General features: G+C 36.2%; 1 protein-coding gene across 3 annotated transcripts; it reads left to right on the forward strand.

Annotated features, from left to right (window-relative positions):
- Positions 1-333: 333 nt before the first annotated feature.
- On the forward strand, positions 334-18,807 carry LOC106050150 (potassium channel subfamily K member 10-like). Of its 3 annotated transcripts, XM_056022231.1 has the most exons (7): positions 334-463; positions 2,750-2,891; positions 4,173-4,382; positions 6,860-7,069; positions 15,194-15,319; positions 16,687-16,799; positions 17,780-18,807. In XM_056022231.1, the coding sequence occupies exons 2-7, from the start codon at positions 2,750-2,752 to the stop codon at positions 17,918-17,920; spliced, it is 942 nt and encodes a 313-aa protein (XP_055878206.1). In that variant the 5' UTR covers positions 334-463; the 3' UTR covers positions 17,921-18,807. The 3 variants fall into 3 exon arrangements, with proteins under 3 accessions (XP_055878206.1, XP_013060551.1, XP_055878207.1); XM_013205097.2 differs by lacking the exon at positions 6,860-7,069; XM_056022232.1 differs by lacking the exon at positions 4,173-4,382.
- The last annotated feature ends 782 nt before the right edge of the window (positions 18,808-19,589 follow it).

Here is a 19,589-nt window from a genome sequence, read left to right on the forward strand (position 1 = left end):
TAATAAATAACAAATAATATTAAAAAATTGGTTTACCTACTCTCTAAAATGCTTATTCTGATTCTTCACTGATAAATATTTTTTTTAAATTACCTATTATCTGAAAAACTAACAACTATTTGATGAACTTTTAAAACGAGGCTAGACTGATAAGAGTTCAGGTCTGAGAGTCTAGGCCAGGGACTGTGATTCTCTTAGAGGGACTTTGTACCTTCAAGTTAAACAAGAATCTTGTGGCTCGCAGGTTGAATTTAGGCATCTTGCACACATAGGTGCGTAAACATTTTTCAAGGGAAAGAAACATTCCAAAAGTGTGCTCATGTCTAGTGAACACGTTGTGTCAGACGAGAATGTAGTTGAAATGATATCTATTTACAATATACGATCGTAGAGTTGTTTCTACTTGCACAATACATCTCTGTATCTGTATCTACTCTAGTATGGTATCTAGATCTATGATTAGGTAGGTTGACAAGCCAACGCTTAATAGTTTGTACACTACCATTAAACTTGTATATAAAACAAAAATCAATATCATAATGATAAGTCTTAATCAATCATGACCTAAATCTGGATCTATATTCAAATTGAATCGACTACCAAAATTACAACTAGACTCTAAGTCATTGGTTTTTCTGGCTGATTCACGCAACCCATTTCATGCTCTAAATTCACTAAAAAAAATAAACTCTAATGCTGATAAGTTATTGTCGTATCTTATGGAAATAAAGTCATATCGTATCTCATTGAGATAGAGTCATATCGTATCTCATGGAAATAGAGTCATATCGTATCTCATGGAGATAGAGTCATATCTTATCTCATGGAGATAGAGTCATATCGTATCTCATGGAGATAGAGTCATATCGTATCTCATGGAGATAGAGTCATATCTTATCTCATGGAGATAGAGTCATATCGTATCTCATGGAGATAGAGTCATATCGTATCTCATGGAAATAGAGTCATATCGTATCTCATGGAGATAGAGTCATATCGTATCTCATGGAAATAGAGTCATATCGTATCTCATGGAGATAGAGTCATATCTTATCTCATGGAGATAGAGTCATATCGTATCTCATGGAGATAGAGTCATATCGTATCTCATGGAAATAGAGTCATATCGTATCTCATGGAGATAGAGTCATATCGTATCTCATGGAAATAGAGTCATATCTTTCTCTAAAAGTATTTTACTCGTTTTTGTTTTGAGAGGTCTAGACATGAAATGGATATTATAGATCAGTGACTTAAACTCTGCTAAATTGTTGCTATTCCTGCCTCATTCCAACAACCCGTTCCATGCTCTAACGGCACTAAGGAAGAACGAGCACTTCTACAACTTTGTCCTGGTATATGGTATAAGAACTGTGCCTCTATCTTTCTGTTTTTCTGAGTATTTTAATCGTTTTTGTATTTGTATTTGTAAATGATGGATGCCTATTCTATTATTGGCCTAACCAAGGTGGAATAACATTTTAGTTTTAGGTTCATGGTTGATTTGTAACAAATTCTTTTGTTTGATTTTTACTAATTTTATCAATATGTGTTGTGATTGTTGTAAACTTCTTACTGGGATTATACTTGACACAGAACGTACTAATACTTCTTTCAATAACCCAAGAGACGCCAGAGATGAATTAACAACAAAAATATAACTTTAATAAAAGTAATCAGGGTATCAGTAGCTGAAGACAATACATCAAACGTTAACTAAATGAATGTACACATAATTATACAACTGACTTCTATATTACTCATATCGTACCGCAAGGCTCCATATCTCAGAATAACAATAACAAAACTCAAGGGCCGTCACTCCACTTTACCTAGTCAACCAATGAAATAATTATAAATGAAATAAATAAACATAGAAATCCTCACATCTTACAACCGAAGGTTCTATAAAGTGTTGTCCACAATGGTCTATCTATACAAACACAATCATCACAATATGGGTGTTCCATAATTCTTCATTAAGTATTACACCTACATATTTTGAGTTTTTAGTCTGAGTTTTTTTGTTTGAGTATTTGGTACTTGTAGAAAGATCGTTGCGAGCTCTGTAGATCTTGTTATATGGTCATTCTTAGTTTGGACTGGTCATGCGGTCATCGCGGGGCACGAGCAGCACGTCTATGAAAGTTAAAATTGATTAAGCCTTCAATATATACATGTGTGTGTGCGTGCGTGCGTGTGTGTGTGTGTGTGTGTGTGCGTGCGTGCTTATAGTTTGAAATGTGCATCTATATTCTTTGCGACAATAATAAGAATACACGCCTTTTTTTTAAAGAGATATTTTATAGATAGATAGATAGATAGATAGATAGATAGATAGATAGATAGATAGATAGATAGATAGATAGATAGATAGATAGATAGATAGATAGATAGATAGATAGATAGATAGATAGATAGATAAATAGATCATAGATAGATAGATAGATAGATAGATAGATAGATAGATAGATAGATAAATGGATAGGATAGATAGATAGATAGATAGATAGATAGATAGATAGATAGATAGATAGATAGATAGATAGATAGATACACGGTGTTCTCGATATTCAGACATGTCGCTCTATAAAAGATGATTTGAAAAAAGTAATTGAAACTAAGCAGTGGTGACACTTGCTGACTTCCAGGGCTCGGACAGGACCGGGCGACACTGATCCTAGCGACGCCGCTGCAAGCCTTAGCCAGCATCTATTACCCTTCTGTTCATTTTGTTTTCCTCCTCTAGATGAGAGACGCCGTGTTGGTGATGCTCTTGCTTGTCAACGCCGTCTTCGTGTGCTTGGGAGGTTTGATCTTCCACCTACTGGAGTACTACAACGAAGCTTGGGCACACGAGAGTCTCAAATTGGAGTTTCTGAAATTTTTAGGTAAAAACCTGGTTTTGGTTGTGATTGTTAAATGTCAAGGTCATAGGCCTATGACGTCTCCGTTTCCATAATAATATCACATTAAAAACAGATATGACCCGAAAAGTTCTGATCGTTCGTATCCAACATAATTAAAAAAAATTGTAGTTTGCGAAGGGAAGTAATTCTTTCATGGTTGAGTATTTTCGTGGTGTTCTCCCTTACGTCGTATCAGCATAGAATAGAATTATTTTTGCTCTATCTACAACTTGATACTTCAAATGAACAGCAGTTGTCATTGCTTGTTAAGTTTAATCTTTTTTTAATGAATAATTATACACACATTTTACTTAGCTCGTAAAAAGAAAACCACTTGTACACAAGTGTTCAATGCTGTAAGTTTTTCTATATTTAAAGTATCGATGTATAGAATTGAATATGTGTACTATGGTAATGTGTATATATTTTTATTGATTATAAATTAATGGTAGTTTCTTAGAATTAATTCCATGCGGTTTGGCGTCCTTGTACAATTCAACTTGACACTGACATAAGAGACGCACAAACGAATCCAGGTGTAAAATTCAAAATCTTAAAATCCAGCAAAGATGATTTCACGAATTCAAATAGTAAGGGATAAAGAAAGTTGTTGAGCCAAACAGATGGAGTTTAGAATTACTTTCAAGTAGAAGAAGAACAAAGTACATGTCCTCCCCATCCAGTAGAATATGTCCATTTTTATATCTTGAATTTTCAAGCACCAGAGATAACTTGCCGACATGGAGAGTCCCCAACATTTGCCATTTATTCTATTCGCTACTAAATATAAAACACACATTTCAAGACTAGTTCAGCCTCTAGAGATTTCTTTATTTAGTACAACAGGGCAAGAGAAAGCAATCTACACTTGCGGACTATTCTCCTCAACATCACTCGCCATCCTCGTTTTTTCCCCCTTATTTTGACTCCAGCATGTCCTTGCTTCTAGCCTCGATCTGTGACAAAGAGCAGACCCCGAGTGAACATCGCCCTTGGTTCATTCTTTCAGATCCTTCTCCTCGTAACATGCTATGGAAGGAGACGTTTATAAAATACAGGTGTAATGGATTTTAAAAGTTTCATTTCAAAATAATTTTTTAAAATATATTTTCGTTGTTCGCACCATAATATCCTTGCGGTCTCATTCATGCTGTTCGTGGGGGGGGGGGGGGGGGGTGCCACTCTGAGTTTCTGGGAAAACACAAACTCTTTTTGATATCTTGTTTTTGTTTATTTCTTTTGTATCGTTGTTGGTACCACCAGGCAATCATTCTTGTGTCCACCCGAAGATCCTTCTTGATTTCACCCATACGGTAGTCCATCACAGCCAGAAAGGGATCAACATGGAGGACATTGAACTCTTTGACAACATCTCGTCACTGAACTGGGTCACACTGGAGCTGATAACTTCCAACAGGATATGGGACTACTCCTCGGCCTTTCTCTTCTGCGTGACCGTCATAACCACCATAGGTAGAATGACTCAGATTATAGACCGTCATCATTATCACTATTTCTTCTTCTTCTTCATCGTTCTCATTGTTATGTTGGAGTGTTCATATGACTAGACCAATACATGAGATGAACTGCGCAGTGGTTTCCAGATCAGGGAGCTCTCCATATAGTTTTCTTTCTATTGAGGTGATTTGGGGCCAATGTCTTATACGGGCCTCTTGGTAGTGAGAGCAGTTTTGGAGGACGTGGTCGGCATTTTCTGGTGATACTCCACATGGGCAGATTTCACTGGTTCCAATTTTGAGCTTCCGGAACATGTGTTGTCGCATTCTGTTGTGTCCGGTCCTGAGTCGAAAGATTAGACGTTGGTCTTGTCGGGATAGCTTATAGTAAGCATCATCTTTCTTGTGATTTGGATGGGAGCTCGTCCATTTCTCATTTATTTTATCTACAATTAATTTCTTCATTTCTTCTGGATAGAGTGCAGAGTTTACTTGTGAGTTTGTTCTTCCATTCTTGGCGAGTGTGTCAGCCTTCTCATTTCCTGCTAGTTGTATGTGAGCTGGTATCCATTGAATAACAGTTTTTTTTGCTGTTGTGGTTGAGCTTTGTAACTGCTGTTCTGAGGTTTTTAATATAAGGGGAATCAGAGTTTTTCAAGCTTTGGAGGGTTGTTTTTGCGTCTGTTAGAAAGACAATCTGACTGTGAGGGGAACTTGTATGATTTGCTAGCATGGTAGCAGCTAGTGCTAGTGCTTCCCTTTCTGCTCTGTGACTGTCAGAGAGCTCTCCAGATGCAAAGGATTTTTCTAGTTTTCCTCCATCTGGCCATTCGATAAGTATTCCAGCTCCTCCATTTGTGGTGGCTTTATGGGATGAGCCATCCGTGTAAACTCTGATCCACTGATTGCTAGGGTAATTGGTATGTAGAAAACAGTTCACTATTTCCTTGAGCTCTGTTGGTCTGTAGTCAGATTTTCTTTTTATGTTTTCAATATGGTCCCTTATAGTAGGAAGAGGGCTTTCGTCCCAGGGTGGAGATTCATTATAGTGTATCGAGGATTTCAGAGTAATTTTTTCAAGTTGGTGTTTCTTTTTTAGGTTTAGAGATTCCTGTATGAAATTGGTCCTTTTGAGACGGCTTTTTGTGCCAGTTTTGTGGATTTTTGTTCTGAGTGGGTGCCTCTCCAAGGTTTTCAATTTAGTGAATTATCACTATCATCAAACTGCTTATTACTTTTTCCATTGTTGTTGTTTTTTTTTTAACATTCATAACTTATTAAGAGAAAAACAATTGCTCTATAAGTTGTATAAAACAGGTCTTGTCTTTATTTGAAAATATTTGTCATGTTTGTCTTGTTTTGTTTTTCTTTTCATTTATTTATGTATAATTTTTTTAAATTAATATTTTTCTTTTTTTTTTAATTACTTTGCCCGATATAGCTGGAGTTATTTTAAGCTATGCCCAGCCAAAGTAGAAAATGGTCAAGTTATTTCCTACTTTGCCTGAAATCTCATTTCATGGTGGTAGCAGATGTATGTAATTTTTTGGGATTTTTAAAAAATCTTTCCGTACGGACCAAAGAACAAAGTGTTTTCACATCGTGTCTGGGAGTCTGTCTCCACTTTGAGACCAAGTAAAATGGCGTTATTTAGTAGAAATGGAGCTAAAAATAACCATATAAATAAGCCCCCCTCCTTTTTAACATAGGTACTTCAAGATGTTAACCCCAGGTGCTGACCTACTTCCGCTAGTGGGACGAGGACACTTGTCTTCCGGGGGTAGATGAACTTATTCAAACACCCACCGCGGGGCCCTGTTGTTTTAGTTTCGTTGAAGGCAATAGTCACCAGTAGTTCTGCTCTCATCAATTCCATGACAACCAGAGCGTGAAAAGGTTGAAGGCACCTGAACTCAAACTGGGCTCATAAGTTACGTCTTACTTATAAGAAAACATTCATGCATCGAGGGTCATAACACTTCCTTAGAGATAAGCCTAATGACCCTATTAGGCTATTTGTTAAACGTGGTACATAAAGTGATACAAAGCTCCGTCTGTCTGTCTGTCTGTCTGTCTAGTTGAATTATTTTACACGTTCTTTTTTCTCACAATTCCTCTTCTCAGATCAAGGAAAAAATCGTGCATAATTATTCATTGCAACACATGATACAATAAAAAATTAAATTAGTTAATCAATTAGTGGTTATTAATTAATTTTAGTTTTATAAAGAACAAGGAGAGATAAACCTTGCAATATAAAGAGATATGGCAGCGAATGGACGGTCCTCCTTCTTCGCTTAGTATGACCTTTGCTTTCAAACAATATTTTTTGTCATCTTTTACTTCTTGTGATTGTGACCCACGTGACTTCTTGTTAAACTAAATAGTCAATTTCGCTGGGGGGGGGGGGGGAGTCGCTATCATACATTTAATCCTGGGGAGGCTTGTACCTTGCTACGCCACTTGTTTACATCAAGGGCACTCTTTCTACAGGCTACGGGCGTTTTGCGCCAACCACCTGGGGTGGCAGATTATTTTGCATTTTCTACACGCTGACTGGCATCCCGCTGTTTGCCTCCATGATGGCCGGGCTGGGCGAGCGCCTCGAGGAGCTGTTGAATGGCGCGCAGAAGTGTGGGCGGTGTATCAAAGGACACCCCGTTCTTGAGGCCAGATTAAAATCCATCACCATACTAGTATTAAGTAAGTTTTAAACAATATAGCAATCTAATATGTGCTGCTCTGTCGTTGTAGTAGTTTTGTAATTAAGAAACTATAAGTTTAGCTTGTTTGCTAATAAATAACATAAGTGATTCTAATCTGTCACAATGTTTGCGCGGTATCCCAGTTCTCGTTTGCTGCTTTCAATGGGGAAGGGTGAGTAGACTTGTTGCTCCCTACCTGAGGACGCCAGCTCCCTTAGCCTCAAAATGGCGTCTCGGTGGAAACGTCTAGTAATGGAACTAGAGGGATTTTTGGGGGCCCGTCCGTCAGTCAGTTCCAGAAGGAGCCGTCATTGGAGAGCAATAGGTGTGAGGATTTCAACACGATATAGTTATTTCTACGTATTGGAATATGTAGAAATTCCCAGTAGTTAGTGCTGCCTTCGTCTGCTTACACTACCATTGTGACATTTAGACAGGACATGAAGAGCTTCCGGTCCAACCATGGCCGTTGGATAGAATCCTTTTTAACGGTCATTCGGAATAATGGCGCCTACTGTTCAATTTCCTCCTGAAATTTATCGAAGGTTGCTTGCTTCAGCTGTATGACTCTTAAGAGGCTATTTCCAGGCAGCCCACGTGGTGCCCCGGGGAAAAAGTAGAGTACTATAAAGAAACAAGTCTCTTTAAGTATAAAGTGCCTTTTAATTGTGAAGCTTTTCAACCTAACATATATACAAGGCTAACATTATATACAGAACAACTCCACTAGATGACTTCCTTCTTCTTGTTTACACACTCGTTACTTCCCGCAAGTCCCTTAACTCCCAGGTACCCAACACTTGACCGTGTGTCACGGCTGACCACATATAGTGATGGGAACTAAACTAAATTTTTTTAGTTAAACTAAAACTAAGTTTGAACTAAAAAAGAGTAATTAAACTTTTAGTTAATCACAAATTGAAAAAATTAGTTAAACTAAACTAAGAAACTTTAGTTTATCTTTTACTAACTATTTTGACCTTTTTTAAGGACGAAACAGCCAAACATGAAAAATATAAACAACAACCAATCTCTTTAGCAAAATGTAATAAACATTTATTTGTGCACATGAAAAAAGATTTAAATGTCTTTATGGGATAGATGTAGATCTTAATAGAATCACTAGATTAGACTAGAATGATACTATTATAGAAAGAAATTAGAAGTAGTTGTCCAAGTTCTAATATAAGTTACCTTTAGAAGTAATGATAAAACTGCATGTTGACTCTCTAACTAACTCTAGATTCTAGAATATTCTGGATCTAATATCTTCTACAAACGAAAAGATCAGAAATATAATCTGGATCTAGAATTAGATCTAGTTACTAGACCTAGATCAAATAATTAATATTTTAATCTAAAAATAATCTAAGAAATACTAGTTACTACTACTACTACTAGATCTAAAATCTAGATAGAGTCTTGTAGAATATCTTAGTAACTCTAGATCTAGCGATTTTAGATTATTATTATATAATTATGATTATAACTAGATATGGGTATTTAGATCTATATACTCTAGTAGATTATACTAGATCTAGATCTAATACATCTAGATAGTAGATATAAGTATAATTATAGGTATGGTTTTAGTTAATTTAGTATTAGATCTAGATCTAGTATAGTGACGACTATTATTAGTATTATAGTTCTATCATCTATGCATCTTAATCTTCTTTAATCTTATATAATACAGACGTTACTTCAAAAAAGAAGATGATTACGTCCTACGCGTCATGCATTTAGTCATGCATATTAACCAATGACTTAAATTCTGCCAAGTCACTGGTTTTCCTGGCTAGCTCAGGCAACCCATTCCATGCTCTAATAGCACTAGGGAAGAAGGAGTATTTGTACAAATTTGTCCTAGCATATGGGACGAGGAATGTGCCTTTATCTTTGTGTCTTTCAGAGTATTTTATTAAATTTTGTTTTTGTATTTGAAGATTATGGTTCAGTGTTTTATGTATTATTGCTACTTTACTTTTGAGCTTTCTGTCCTGAAGGCTTTCTAAATTTAGTGATTTTACTAAAGGTGTTACTCTAGTCAAATGTGAATATTCGTTTGTTATGAATCGCACTGCTCTATTTTGTGTCTGTTCTAGTTTCTTAATGTTTTCTTGAGTTGAGGGGTCCCAAACAGAGGATGCATATTCTATTATTGGCCTAACCAAGGTTAAATAACATTTTAGTTTTATGTTCTTATTTGATCTATAGAAATTTCTTTTAATAAATCCTAATGCTTTGTTTGATTTTTTTGTAGTTTCATCAATATGTGGATTCCATGACAGTTTTTCATTTATTATAACACCTAGGTATTTTGCGTTTTTAGTCTGTGTTACTGGTTTGCCATGAATAAGATAAGTGGAATTAATTTGTTTTAGTTTTTTTGTTACTCTTAACAACTGACATTTTTCTGGGTGGAAAGACATGCTCCAATTTGATTCCCATTTCTGTAATTCATCTAATTCTCTTTGTAAAATATCTGTGTCTTGTGTTGTTTTTATTGTTCTATATATTATGCAATCGTCTGCAAATAATCTGACTTTTGTTCCTGAAGTAATGCAATTTGGTAAATCATTTATGTAAATTAAAAATAGTAGTGGACCCAAGACTGTTCCTTGAGGTACACCTGAGTTTACTGTTATCGGTGTTGATTTAGAGCCATTTATTATTACAGTTTGTTCTCTCCCTATCAGAAAGTCTTTAATCCACTGATGCAGTGGACCATTAATGACGAAATATTTTAATTTTTTAAGCAAACTATGGTGGTGAACTTTGTCAAAAGCCTTAGAAAAATCTAGTAAGATAGCATCTATTTGTTCACTATTATCTAAACCTTTTGAAAAATCATCAATTAGTCCTATTATTTGTGTTTCACATGATCTATATTTCCTAAAGCCATGTTGGTATGGTGTGAGGACATTATGTTTGTCTAAGTGGTTTATGATGTTGCTACGTATTATGTGTTCTAGGATTTTACATGTGATGCTGGTAAGTGATACTGGTCTGTAGTTTCCTGGGTCAGATTTTTCTCCTTTTTTAAATAGGGGGGTGACATTAGCTTCTTTCCAGTCCTTTGGTACTCTGCCCTGGTTAAGTGAAGCCTGAAAGAGTATTTTGAACACTGGGGCTAGCTCATTACTTAGTTCTTTGAGTAATCTAGCTGGAATACCATCAGGTCCAGAAGCTTTATTTGGTTTGGTGTTGGCTAAAAGTTTTTGAATTCCATTTTCTTGTACTACTATATCTTCTATGTTGTCTACTTGGTTCAAATTCAGTAATATGTCTTTGTCTCCTGGGGCTGAGAATGCTGATGCAAAGTATTTGTTTAGAATGTTTGCTTTAGTTTCATTATCATTATGTATTATGTTATGTTCATCTTTTAATGGCGCTACGCCTGTTGTTTCCATTTTCTTAGACTTAATGTATGACCATAGGTTTTTGTTGTTGTCTTTAGATATTACATTGTTTATGTATTCACTCTGCAGCTGTCTGCTTACTTTTTGGGTTAAGTGTTTAATTTTTATATACTTTTTGTAAACTCTTTCTGCATTAGTTTCTTTAAATTTTCTATATAGGTTTTCCTTCTGTTTACAAAGCTTCTTTAGTCTATTATTAAACCAGCATTTATTTATTTTGTTTGATGTGTATTTAGTTGGTATTTGATTTTCTATAATGCTTTTAAGATGGTTTTTAATGAAATTTCAGAGGTCATCGACTGGTTGGTTAATGTCTTTTTCTAATAAGAATGTTTGTTGAAAGTTTAATGCAGCTTGGTGTAGTTGTGTTAGGTTACATTTATTCCAGAGTAGGATTTTTCTTTTGGGTTTTGTATTGGCTACTGCTTTTATCTGACTGTGTATTTTTATGATCTCATGGTCTGATAGACCAGGGATAATATCATAATCAACTACTAATCCAGGTCTGTTGGTTAAGAAGAGATCTAATGTGTTGTTTAATCTAGTTGGCTTTTTAATCTTAGGTCTTAGTATAGGCCTAATAAGTAATCTAGATATATCTAGATTATTTTTCTAGATCTAATCTAGACTCTAATTCTAGAATAGTAGAATCTCTAAACTAATAGATCTAGTCTAATAAAGTAAAGTAATATATATATACTATTATATAGATTTAAATTAATAGATCTATATTTTTGACTTATAATTTTAAATTTACATTTAGAATAATTTAGATCTAATAGTAAGACTACTAAGAGTTAGACTCTACTTAAGACTAAGAGACTAAAATAATTAAATATAGACTATTATGACTATAGATCTAATAATAGTAATAGACTAGACGTCACTCGACTCTAACTCTAGATCTATCTAGTAAAAAGTTTTAAAATAAAAAGAGTCGACATTTCTTTTAGATCTATAGTAAAGTAAAATTCTTTGCCTGCAGCTTTACAGGAACACACTGGTGTTTAATAAAAAGCAGGGAAATGTAGATCTATAGAAGCAAGGAATTATCAGGATTTATCAAGCAGCGAAACTTGCTAGAAATATAATGAACACGTTTATTTTTCTCTCCTTTCAAATACCTTGAATTGGCGGCAATAGCGACCATTATAGGGTAAAGGTCAAAAGGCTTTCTAGTGACCTGTGCACCCTCTAGTTTATTCTCATCTCTATTATACATTATATATATTCTTCAAATTACATATATCTAAATATTTATTGGTATGTATGTTAAAAAAGTTTGAAAAATTTGTACTTAAACTTTTTAGTTTGTAACTAAAAAAAAAATAATTAAACTAGGATTTTAACTAAACTTTTTTAAAAAAAATTAAACTTTGGCCTTAACTATTTTTTTTAGTTAAACTAAAAGTTAGCAACTTTTTAGTTAACTTTTGCCCATCACTAACAACATATAGTAACCGTGTCGTAACAAGTTCAGACAATCTGGACACCAACTCAAAGGTTGTCAGGGTTCTCCTTGGTCTCTTGCTGATTTGCTGGTCTCTACTGGGCAGATCTCAGATGACTGGAGTGAACCTCGTGCCAGAAAAGCCGCGCGAGATGCTTCGGCAGAGCGGGCTTTCCACCCTCGAGTTTTGAACCTTGTGATTATGAAGTATTTTCTTATCAACCACCGAGTCACTTCCTTAAACTTAAAGCTTCCTCAGGTTCCTGTTATATATAGAGCTTTGATAGAGTTAGTATACCCACACACAATATTTGTATAATGAGTACGATATGTAGTTTTCATTGTTCTTCTCACGAACAGGTCAAGTCGTTAGTCTGATTTTGGTTTCAATCGAGTTACATTTCACATTTTAACTTAGCCGTGTTCTGTTTGTCTAACTTAGCACAAATAATTAATTAAAGACAAATAGACCAAGATTTTTACATAAATAACGGAGATATATGTAGGCTTTTCAGCTAAAATGTATCCACCAGGCGTGCCTACCATTAATAAAACGCTAGAGCAGGAAAATAGGACAAGCAAATGAACGCAAGAACTATGGACAATTTCTGAACAAAGTTTTTACATTCCTTGTTGTGATACCATGAAATTGTTGGGTTGTTGTTGTTTTTTTTTTTTGCAATGTAATCTTTTGGAAAGTGAAATAAAAACAAAATACTTCAAAAAAGAAAATGGTTACGTCCTACGCGTGTCAATGTAGTCATGCATGTTAATCAATGACTTAAAATCTACCAAGTTATTGGTTTTACTGGCTGGCTCAGGCAACCCATTCCATGCTACTTGACTTTTTCTATCCTGAAGGGTCTGTATGTGTAAGAATTTTTTTCTAAAGGTTTGTTGTCTTCTTATCTCCCTGCACTGTAATGCCCTCAAACACACACACACACTACTTTAAATCAAACTCTCCTACCCAACACAACACTTTTTGGCCCTTGTAGATTCAGTGGAACAGCCAGTACTACAATAAGATTTCTACTCGCAGGTCAGTCCGCTCAGTACATATGTATTTTTTATTGTGTCAGACTTAGATCTTGATAAAGGGAGGCAACTTTTTTTTTAGAATAAACCTTCTTTACAAACCATATTAGCCCCCCCTTGCTCCCGCCCCCCCCCCCCCCCCCAAAAAAAAGCGCGTACACACACTCACACATTTAATAGGCCCTTAATTCACTGGAACAATTTTTAGGATTTTTTTATTATTAATTTAAAATAGCAGACCATTTATAGACCTAGATCTAGTGGTTTTAAACCTGTTCTCCACACACGCTTTCATCCAAATGTAAACACACAATAATCTAAAGGTAATCCCTCTCATTCACTGAGACATTTATTTCAATTTGAGGAGAACTACAGTAAAGCTGTAGACTAGATCTGTGAAGAAAGAAACATAAATAACAAAATGGAATGAAAGATTGTTACGCCTCCCCCCCCCCCCCTAAAAAAAAATAATTTTCATACGTGCTTAACCCTTAAAACGCATGTGGTAGTTTAGCCCCTAAAGATCAGAATTATAATTCCATTGTGTATGTCCTTATTGTCAAACATCTCAGCACTTTAAGGGTTAAGTGGAAGGAATTATTGTTTCGTACTGTAGACACTGAAATGTTTGCTGTCATGTACGCACAAGTAGTAATGACAAACAAAACTTCATTTTTGGTCAAATTTAACCGCTGTGGTTTACATCTTGAAAATAGTTTAGTTGACCTTGACTTCAGTTAAGTAAGTGTAAACGCGAGCACGTTGCCCTGCCTCATCGTGGCGCCCGCGTGGAAACGGCCATTAGAGGAAGTGGCTAGGCTAAATGGGTAGCAACACAGGACTCCCGTGGGGATGCCCACGGGTAGACGAGAGTCCACTCATTGCACGGGCGGGGTTGAAAAAAAGTCCCCACAAACCTGTCACCAATCCATGCGCTGTTCCTCAAAGGGACCGTTACATAAATGGCGGGTCCCGCACAGTTAGCTTGGTACATTGAAGGAAAATGGCAGAAGATCCCGGTGTATTCTCGGCCTTCGGCCGTGGCTAGCCCACTCGTTGGGGGCCAAATGCATCGGTCAACAGCAATGCTTTACATAGGCATTGTCTAGGGTCTCTCCCAAACAGAACTGTGTGTTGACACAGGTTTTTTTTTTTTACTGTTTGGCGTCCAAGCAGGTTTTTTTTCAAACTTAGGGCTCGAAGAGCCTTCGGCTCAACCCTTAGACATCAACAAGTAAGTGTAAAAAAAAAAAAGTAAAGTTTCCCCTTTCAGATCTTTCGATCTATAGGGCAGATGATGTTAAGGTCATCTGTTTCTTAGGCCAACGGTTAACGAGCAGGGTGTTATGTGGCCAGCACAACGACCAACCGCCTTTACATATACCACCTAAAGTCAGGTACCCATTAGAGACTTTGGTGGACTCGGGGGCGCTCTAAAAATCCCGAAATTCAAAATCCCAGTCTTCACCAAGATTCGAACCCAGGTGTGACGAACAGACCGGGAATTGTATTAATAAGTTGATGAATTCATATGAAGTGAAGAAAGAAACATCTATCTGTATGTTCTTAAAACTTCTTAAATAATACTTATTCAACTTTCACATAAAATGACTTCTCAATTCAATAACACCTTGACTTGATACTTCATAAATAAAACTTACAGATACATGAAACTTCACTTAGTATAACTTCAACTTCAACTAATAAAACTTTAATTAAATGGACCCGCTAATATCACAAAACTTAACTAAACCTTTACTAATCGAGGACTAAGCGAGGACCCAGTCTGACTTTCCCTTAATTTATACCTTTCTTAATCGTACATTCCAGAATCATGGAAAATTCTTCCCTAATTATTTTAGTAACTTTGACCTTCTAGAAGCTGACGTGTGCTATTTTTTCCCTTAACCTCTTTCTTTGATTGGATACCTAAAATTAACTTGTTTACGCTGGACACTTGCACTGGTTTGAACTCGCTTCTAGAAACTGGTCGAAATAGGTCACAGACTCGACTCGTGACACCAGGACCCCAGGTTCGGAAGCCAGCGCTTAACCGCTCAGCCACCGCGCCCCCTTAAGTAAGTTTAGGTTAATATTATTTTCGTATTTTATCGTCCACGGCGAGAGAAATAATTAGTGATTATGAGTGAAGAATTATATGTATATCTACATCCTACTTCAATGTATTCCTGTTTATTTCTTTCTTCTCCAGGTGCAGTCATCATTGTGATGGTGCCTTCTGTTATGTTTTGTTTCTTTCTGAGGTGGTCATTTCTGGACGCAGTCTACTACTCTGTCATAACACTGACCACTGTAGGATTTGGTGACCTTTTTCCAGGTCGGCATTATTAGCAAGTTGGGAAAAAAAGGAGGACATTATTTATTTGGTTGTTTTTACTATTTAAAAAAAAATAAAAATAACAAAACAAACTTAAAAAAAAACGTATAACCCTTTCATCGATCATCCTGTTTCTAATCTTGTTTATCCTGGCACCTTTTGTTTTTTTACTTCCTGCCCATTGTAAGAGTCCCTGCAAGTATACTTTTGTCTAGTATCAATTACTTCCACCTGCATAACTCTGTACACAAAAACCAAGGCATTCATGTTGCAGTGTTGATACGAGGTTGTCTACATAGGCGAGCTAAAGAATAAAAAGTTTATTTAGTGTTAAAAAAAGGGTAAAAGTATCATTTTGGCTAAGCCTGTTGTTTTTAGCGTAAGGGGCAAAGCCACTATTAGGTTTGTGCAAAATGTCCGTCTGTCACACTTTGAGCTCGAAAACTAGAAGAGAAATGAAAAATATTATTTCACCATGCGATGCGGCTTGAAAAGTTTAGGTGCAATTGCTACTTTTGTTTTTCTATAAGCAAACCGTTTAATTTATAAAATTAATTATGCAAGCGATTTTTCATAAAAATACACCAATTCTAAAACAATACATAAATGTAAGGGAGATAATGTTGCAATAGGTCAACAAAGAAAGACAATTTCTTTTTTTGTGTATTTTCAGTATCACTAAGTCAAATATATGTATAAAATGTACAAAATTAAAAAAAAAACACATTTATGTTTGTTTTTAAAGGCTAATAATGCACTTTGTATGTAAATATCACGCAAATTTAAGATTTTCATTTTATTGTCTGCCTCTGTCCTCGACAGCAGATTTTCTTTTGGTCCCAAATGTGTATCTCGCTGCTTTTGTGAGTGACACCCAGCTGTCTCGTTCTGAAGCCACATGTAACCAGGAGCTCTCTTCTATGTCAGCTAAGGAAAGTTGGCGCCTAAGCTTGTCTTTAAAGCATGTCCTTAGGGCACCTCTGTTACGTCGACCACCTTCTAGCTTACCAAAAAAAAGGGATATTTGCCCTACCCAGCGTAACTGTCGGACTACAAGAAGTCCCTCTATACTGTCCATACTGGCACTCGCAAGGACATCGCTGTTTGTAGTGCGGTCTTGCCACCGTATGTCCATGTGGAGCGCAAGCATCTTTGGTGGAAGCGTTGAAGTAGTCTTAGTTGCATTTTTATATAATACCCAAAGTCTCAAAGCCATATAGAAGGATTGAGAGAACCACTTTTTGGTAGACATTGATTTTTGTAGGCAGGCGGAGCGATTTATTCCGCCAAACTCTCGCCTGAAGGCGTCCAAAATCAGTGAAAGTGTTGTGCATAAAATAAAATGGCTGTGTAATTGTTTGTTTCAGTTGAAGACAAGAACGAGATGACCTACTTGTATCGCTTTCTTCTCAGTGTTTGGATCTTTGTTGGCCTTTGCTGGGTGGCCCTCGTCTTGACGGAAGTGGGTACGACTATACAGGTGAGTGGCCAACAGAGGTGAGACATTCTCTTTGTGAAAGAAAATTATTTTGTTTATCTCAGTGCAGATAAATTCAGTGTCTAGCATACATGCGTCTCTGTTGGGATGATGATTGTGTTTAATAGATGGGTTTTTTGTCTCAAGTCTTTGGGTTTTTGTCTTAAGGATTATAGCTTGGCTTGTCCAAACAGGTCGCATCCTTTGAAACATTGTCTCTGCTCTTCATATTCAAACACACTACGTCATGCTAGGCCTCCACATTGTTGGCTATGATGGCGATTAAGTATGTGAACTAATCCAGGTCTTCAAGCCCTGACTTACCAAGTTTGTCAGGGGCAGCCTTTGCTTTTATTTCCAACTTGCATAAATTAATTTTTTTCCGAGTTTAGACAGAAGTCCATTTTGGGGGCCTTTCTGTCTAGGCTCCGTCATTTCTTCTATGCATTTCCTTGTTGACCCGAATAGCGCAACGTCATCGGCAAAAAGTCCGTCATTCGAATCAGTTCACGCCAAAAATTACCAAAGTCAGTCTGATTCATTGCTTCCTCATTATATGTTGATGGCTTGGAGGAAGAGGTAGAGGGATAAGATGCACCCCTGCCTCACACCTGTCTTTATGTTAAAGAACTATGTTGTTAAGAGACTAGTTTAATACAACATTGTACATATTATTTTGATTATGGAAGTGAATTAAATGCCAATCTCTGGCACTGTTAGGGTTGAGCTTCGTTAAAGGGAAACCAAACTCATTGAAGTCCAATGAACTATGTCCACTGAGAAATATTCTGATGATAGGGCAAGTCTGCAGCAGTACTGTCCTCTGACAGGTAATACGGATCAAGAATGCTTAAGGCTTCGAATGAGTCTGCGGAGGTAAGTTGTTGTTTTTTTGCCCTCGGTGGATATAACAAGAGGTTGTATTATTTTTAATATTATTATTATTACTATTAACATTATGTTTATTTCTTGTATTTTCACAGAGAAGAATCGAGATGGCCGCCATTAAAAGCGCAGAACTCTCTAGTATAATGAGCAAAAAAATTCTGAAAAGCCCAGTGTCTTTACGGTCCCAGACGGTGTCTCCAAACAACTTCAATGAGGAGCACTCTGCATCTGTCTAGCTGAAGTTTAACACATTGACAAGACAATTCTAGTCCCAACAGAGAACAATCTAGAACAAAACAGATGCGTGACTAAAGGGACTGCAGCAGAGTGTGTTTTGCTTTACATTATCTTATCTTGAATCATTGTTAGACTCTTAAAACGTGTTTCCAGTAGATTCTAGACTCAAAGCTGCGGGTTAGAGTTGTCTACTTCGGATATATTATTGACAGCAGAAATAATGTATAGTAGCACAGTTACTGCCAAGGTTAGTGGTCAAACACATTTAGTAGGTAGTCAAACAAAGGTAGTGGTCAAACACAGTTAGTAGCCAAAGCTAGTGGTCAAAAACATTAATGGTTAAAGTAAATAATCAATCACAGTTGTCAAAGTCAGTGGCTTAACACAGGGGTCAAACAAAGTTATTGGCTAAACTTTCTTTCGTGACCTAATTGTTTATAAGGTGGACGATGTATCTGCTTCTGTGGAAGTCTCTGGCGAGTACAACGCCCAACCACCTTTGTTTTTTCCCAACAAATGTCAGGTGCCCCTGGAAGTCAGAGTTGATAGGAGACTGAAATCAATGATGTCACCTATTCTTTATCATCATGGGGATTCGATCTGCCCTGCACCATCTTGTCTCACATCAGTTTTATACAGTGTTAATGTTTTTTTTTTTCATCAGTGCAAATAGCGAGTTCAGCAGACAAATCCAAGGCACAAAGGTTCAAATCCTGATTTGGCTAATCAAGGTTAATTAAAACATTAACAAGTCTACTTTTCTCAAATTATGACACGGGTCCTCCACCCCCATTCTCAGACAGACTTGTATTCATTTCCCTCCCCCACTCGGACGGAAAAAAAAAATTTAAAAAAAATCTTGTAATATAAAAATTTAAATATATTTTTTTAAAAAAATCGACTAAAATCATTCGTGGTATAAATGCTAGCGTATATTTATTGTCTTTTTTTTTCTTGCATATTAAGAAACGCATGTCGTTAACCGTCATCGCATAGAAACATTTACATGTAAATGTTGTTACAATTCTCGTGTAAGTTTATTGTACATTTTGATCTCAACGGAAGTTTGTGTGTGTTTTGGTTTTCACAAACATGAATAAATGATTACAAATATTGCTTCCGTGAAAATTCCTGTGTTTTGTTGCATTGCTTTTTTATTTATTTTTTGGGGGAGGGTTCGTTTTTTTTTTTCGTTAAAGAACAAAAGCACAAGTTTAATTTTGTAATTTTGAAAAGATTTTTTTGTCAAACATTTATCATTTAGAAAAAAAACTTCATAAATACCTAAATGCTGCTGGTACGTGGCATTCCTCGTCCCATATGCTAGGACAAATTTGTACAAATACTCCTTCTTCCCTAGTGCTATTAGAACATGGAATGGGTTGCCTGAGCTAGCCAGGAAAACCAGAGACTTGGCAGAATTTAAGTCATTGGTTTTTAAGTAACGTCTGTATTTTATAAGATAATAAAAAAAACAACATTTGGGCAGCTGTTTAAGAAAAACATTCATAGGAAAGAAAAAAAGATTTTAGAAATTAAAAAAATCACCTTTTGGGTCAGGATTTTATGATTTTACCATCACAAGACAAATACAAGACACCAACAGCAGCTAGAGACAGACACAAACACTCGTATGTTCCCCTGGCAATCAAATCATTAACTACAATC

Source organism: Biomphalaria glabrata, chromosome 3 (assembly GCF_947242115.1).
Source record: "Biomphalaria glabrata chromosome 3, xgBioGlab47.1, whole genome shotgun sequence".
NCBI classification, from domain to species: Eukaryota; Metazoa; Mollusca; class Gastropoda; family Planorbidae; genus Biomphalaria; species Biomphalaria glabrata.

Excerpts from the sequence above, each read along its gene's own strand:
- LOC106050150 (XM_056022231.1), top strand. The coding sequence starts at position 2,750 with ATGAGAGACGCCGTGTTGGTGATGCTCTTGCTTGTCAACGCCGTCTTC. Across the intron at positions 7,070-15,193 it reads CATCACCATACTAGTATTAA|GTGCAGTCATCATTGTGATG; the intron begins GTAAGTTTTAAA and ends TTTCTTCTCCAG. Across the intron at positions 15,320-16,686 it reads ATTTGGTGACCTTTTTCCAG|TTGAAGACAAGAACGAGATG; the intron begins GTCGGCATTATT and ends TGTTTGTTTCAG.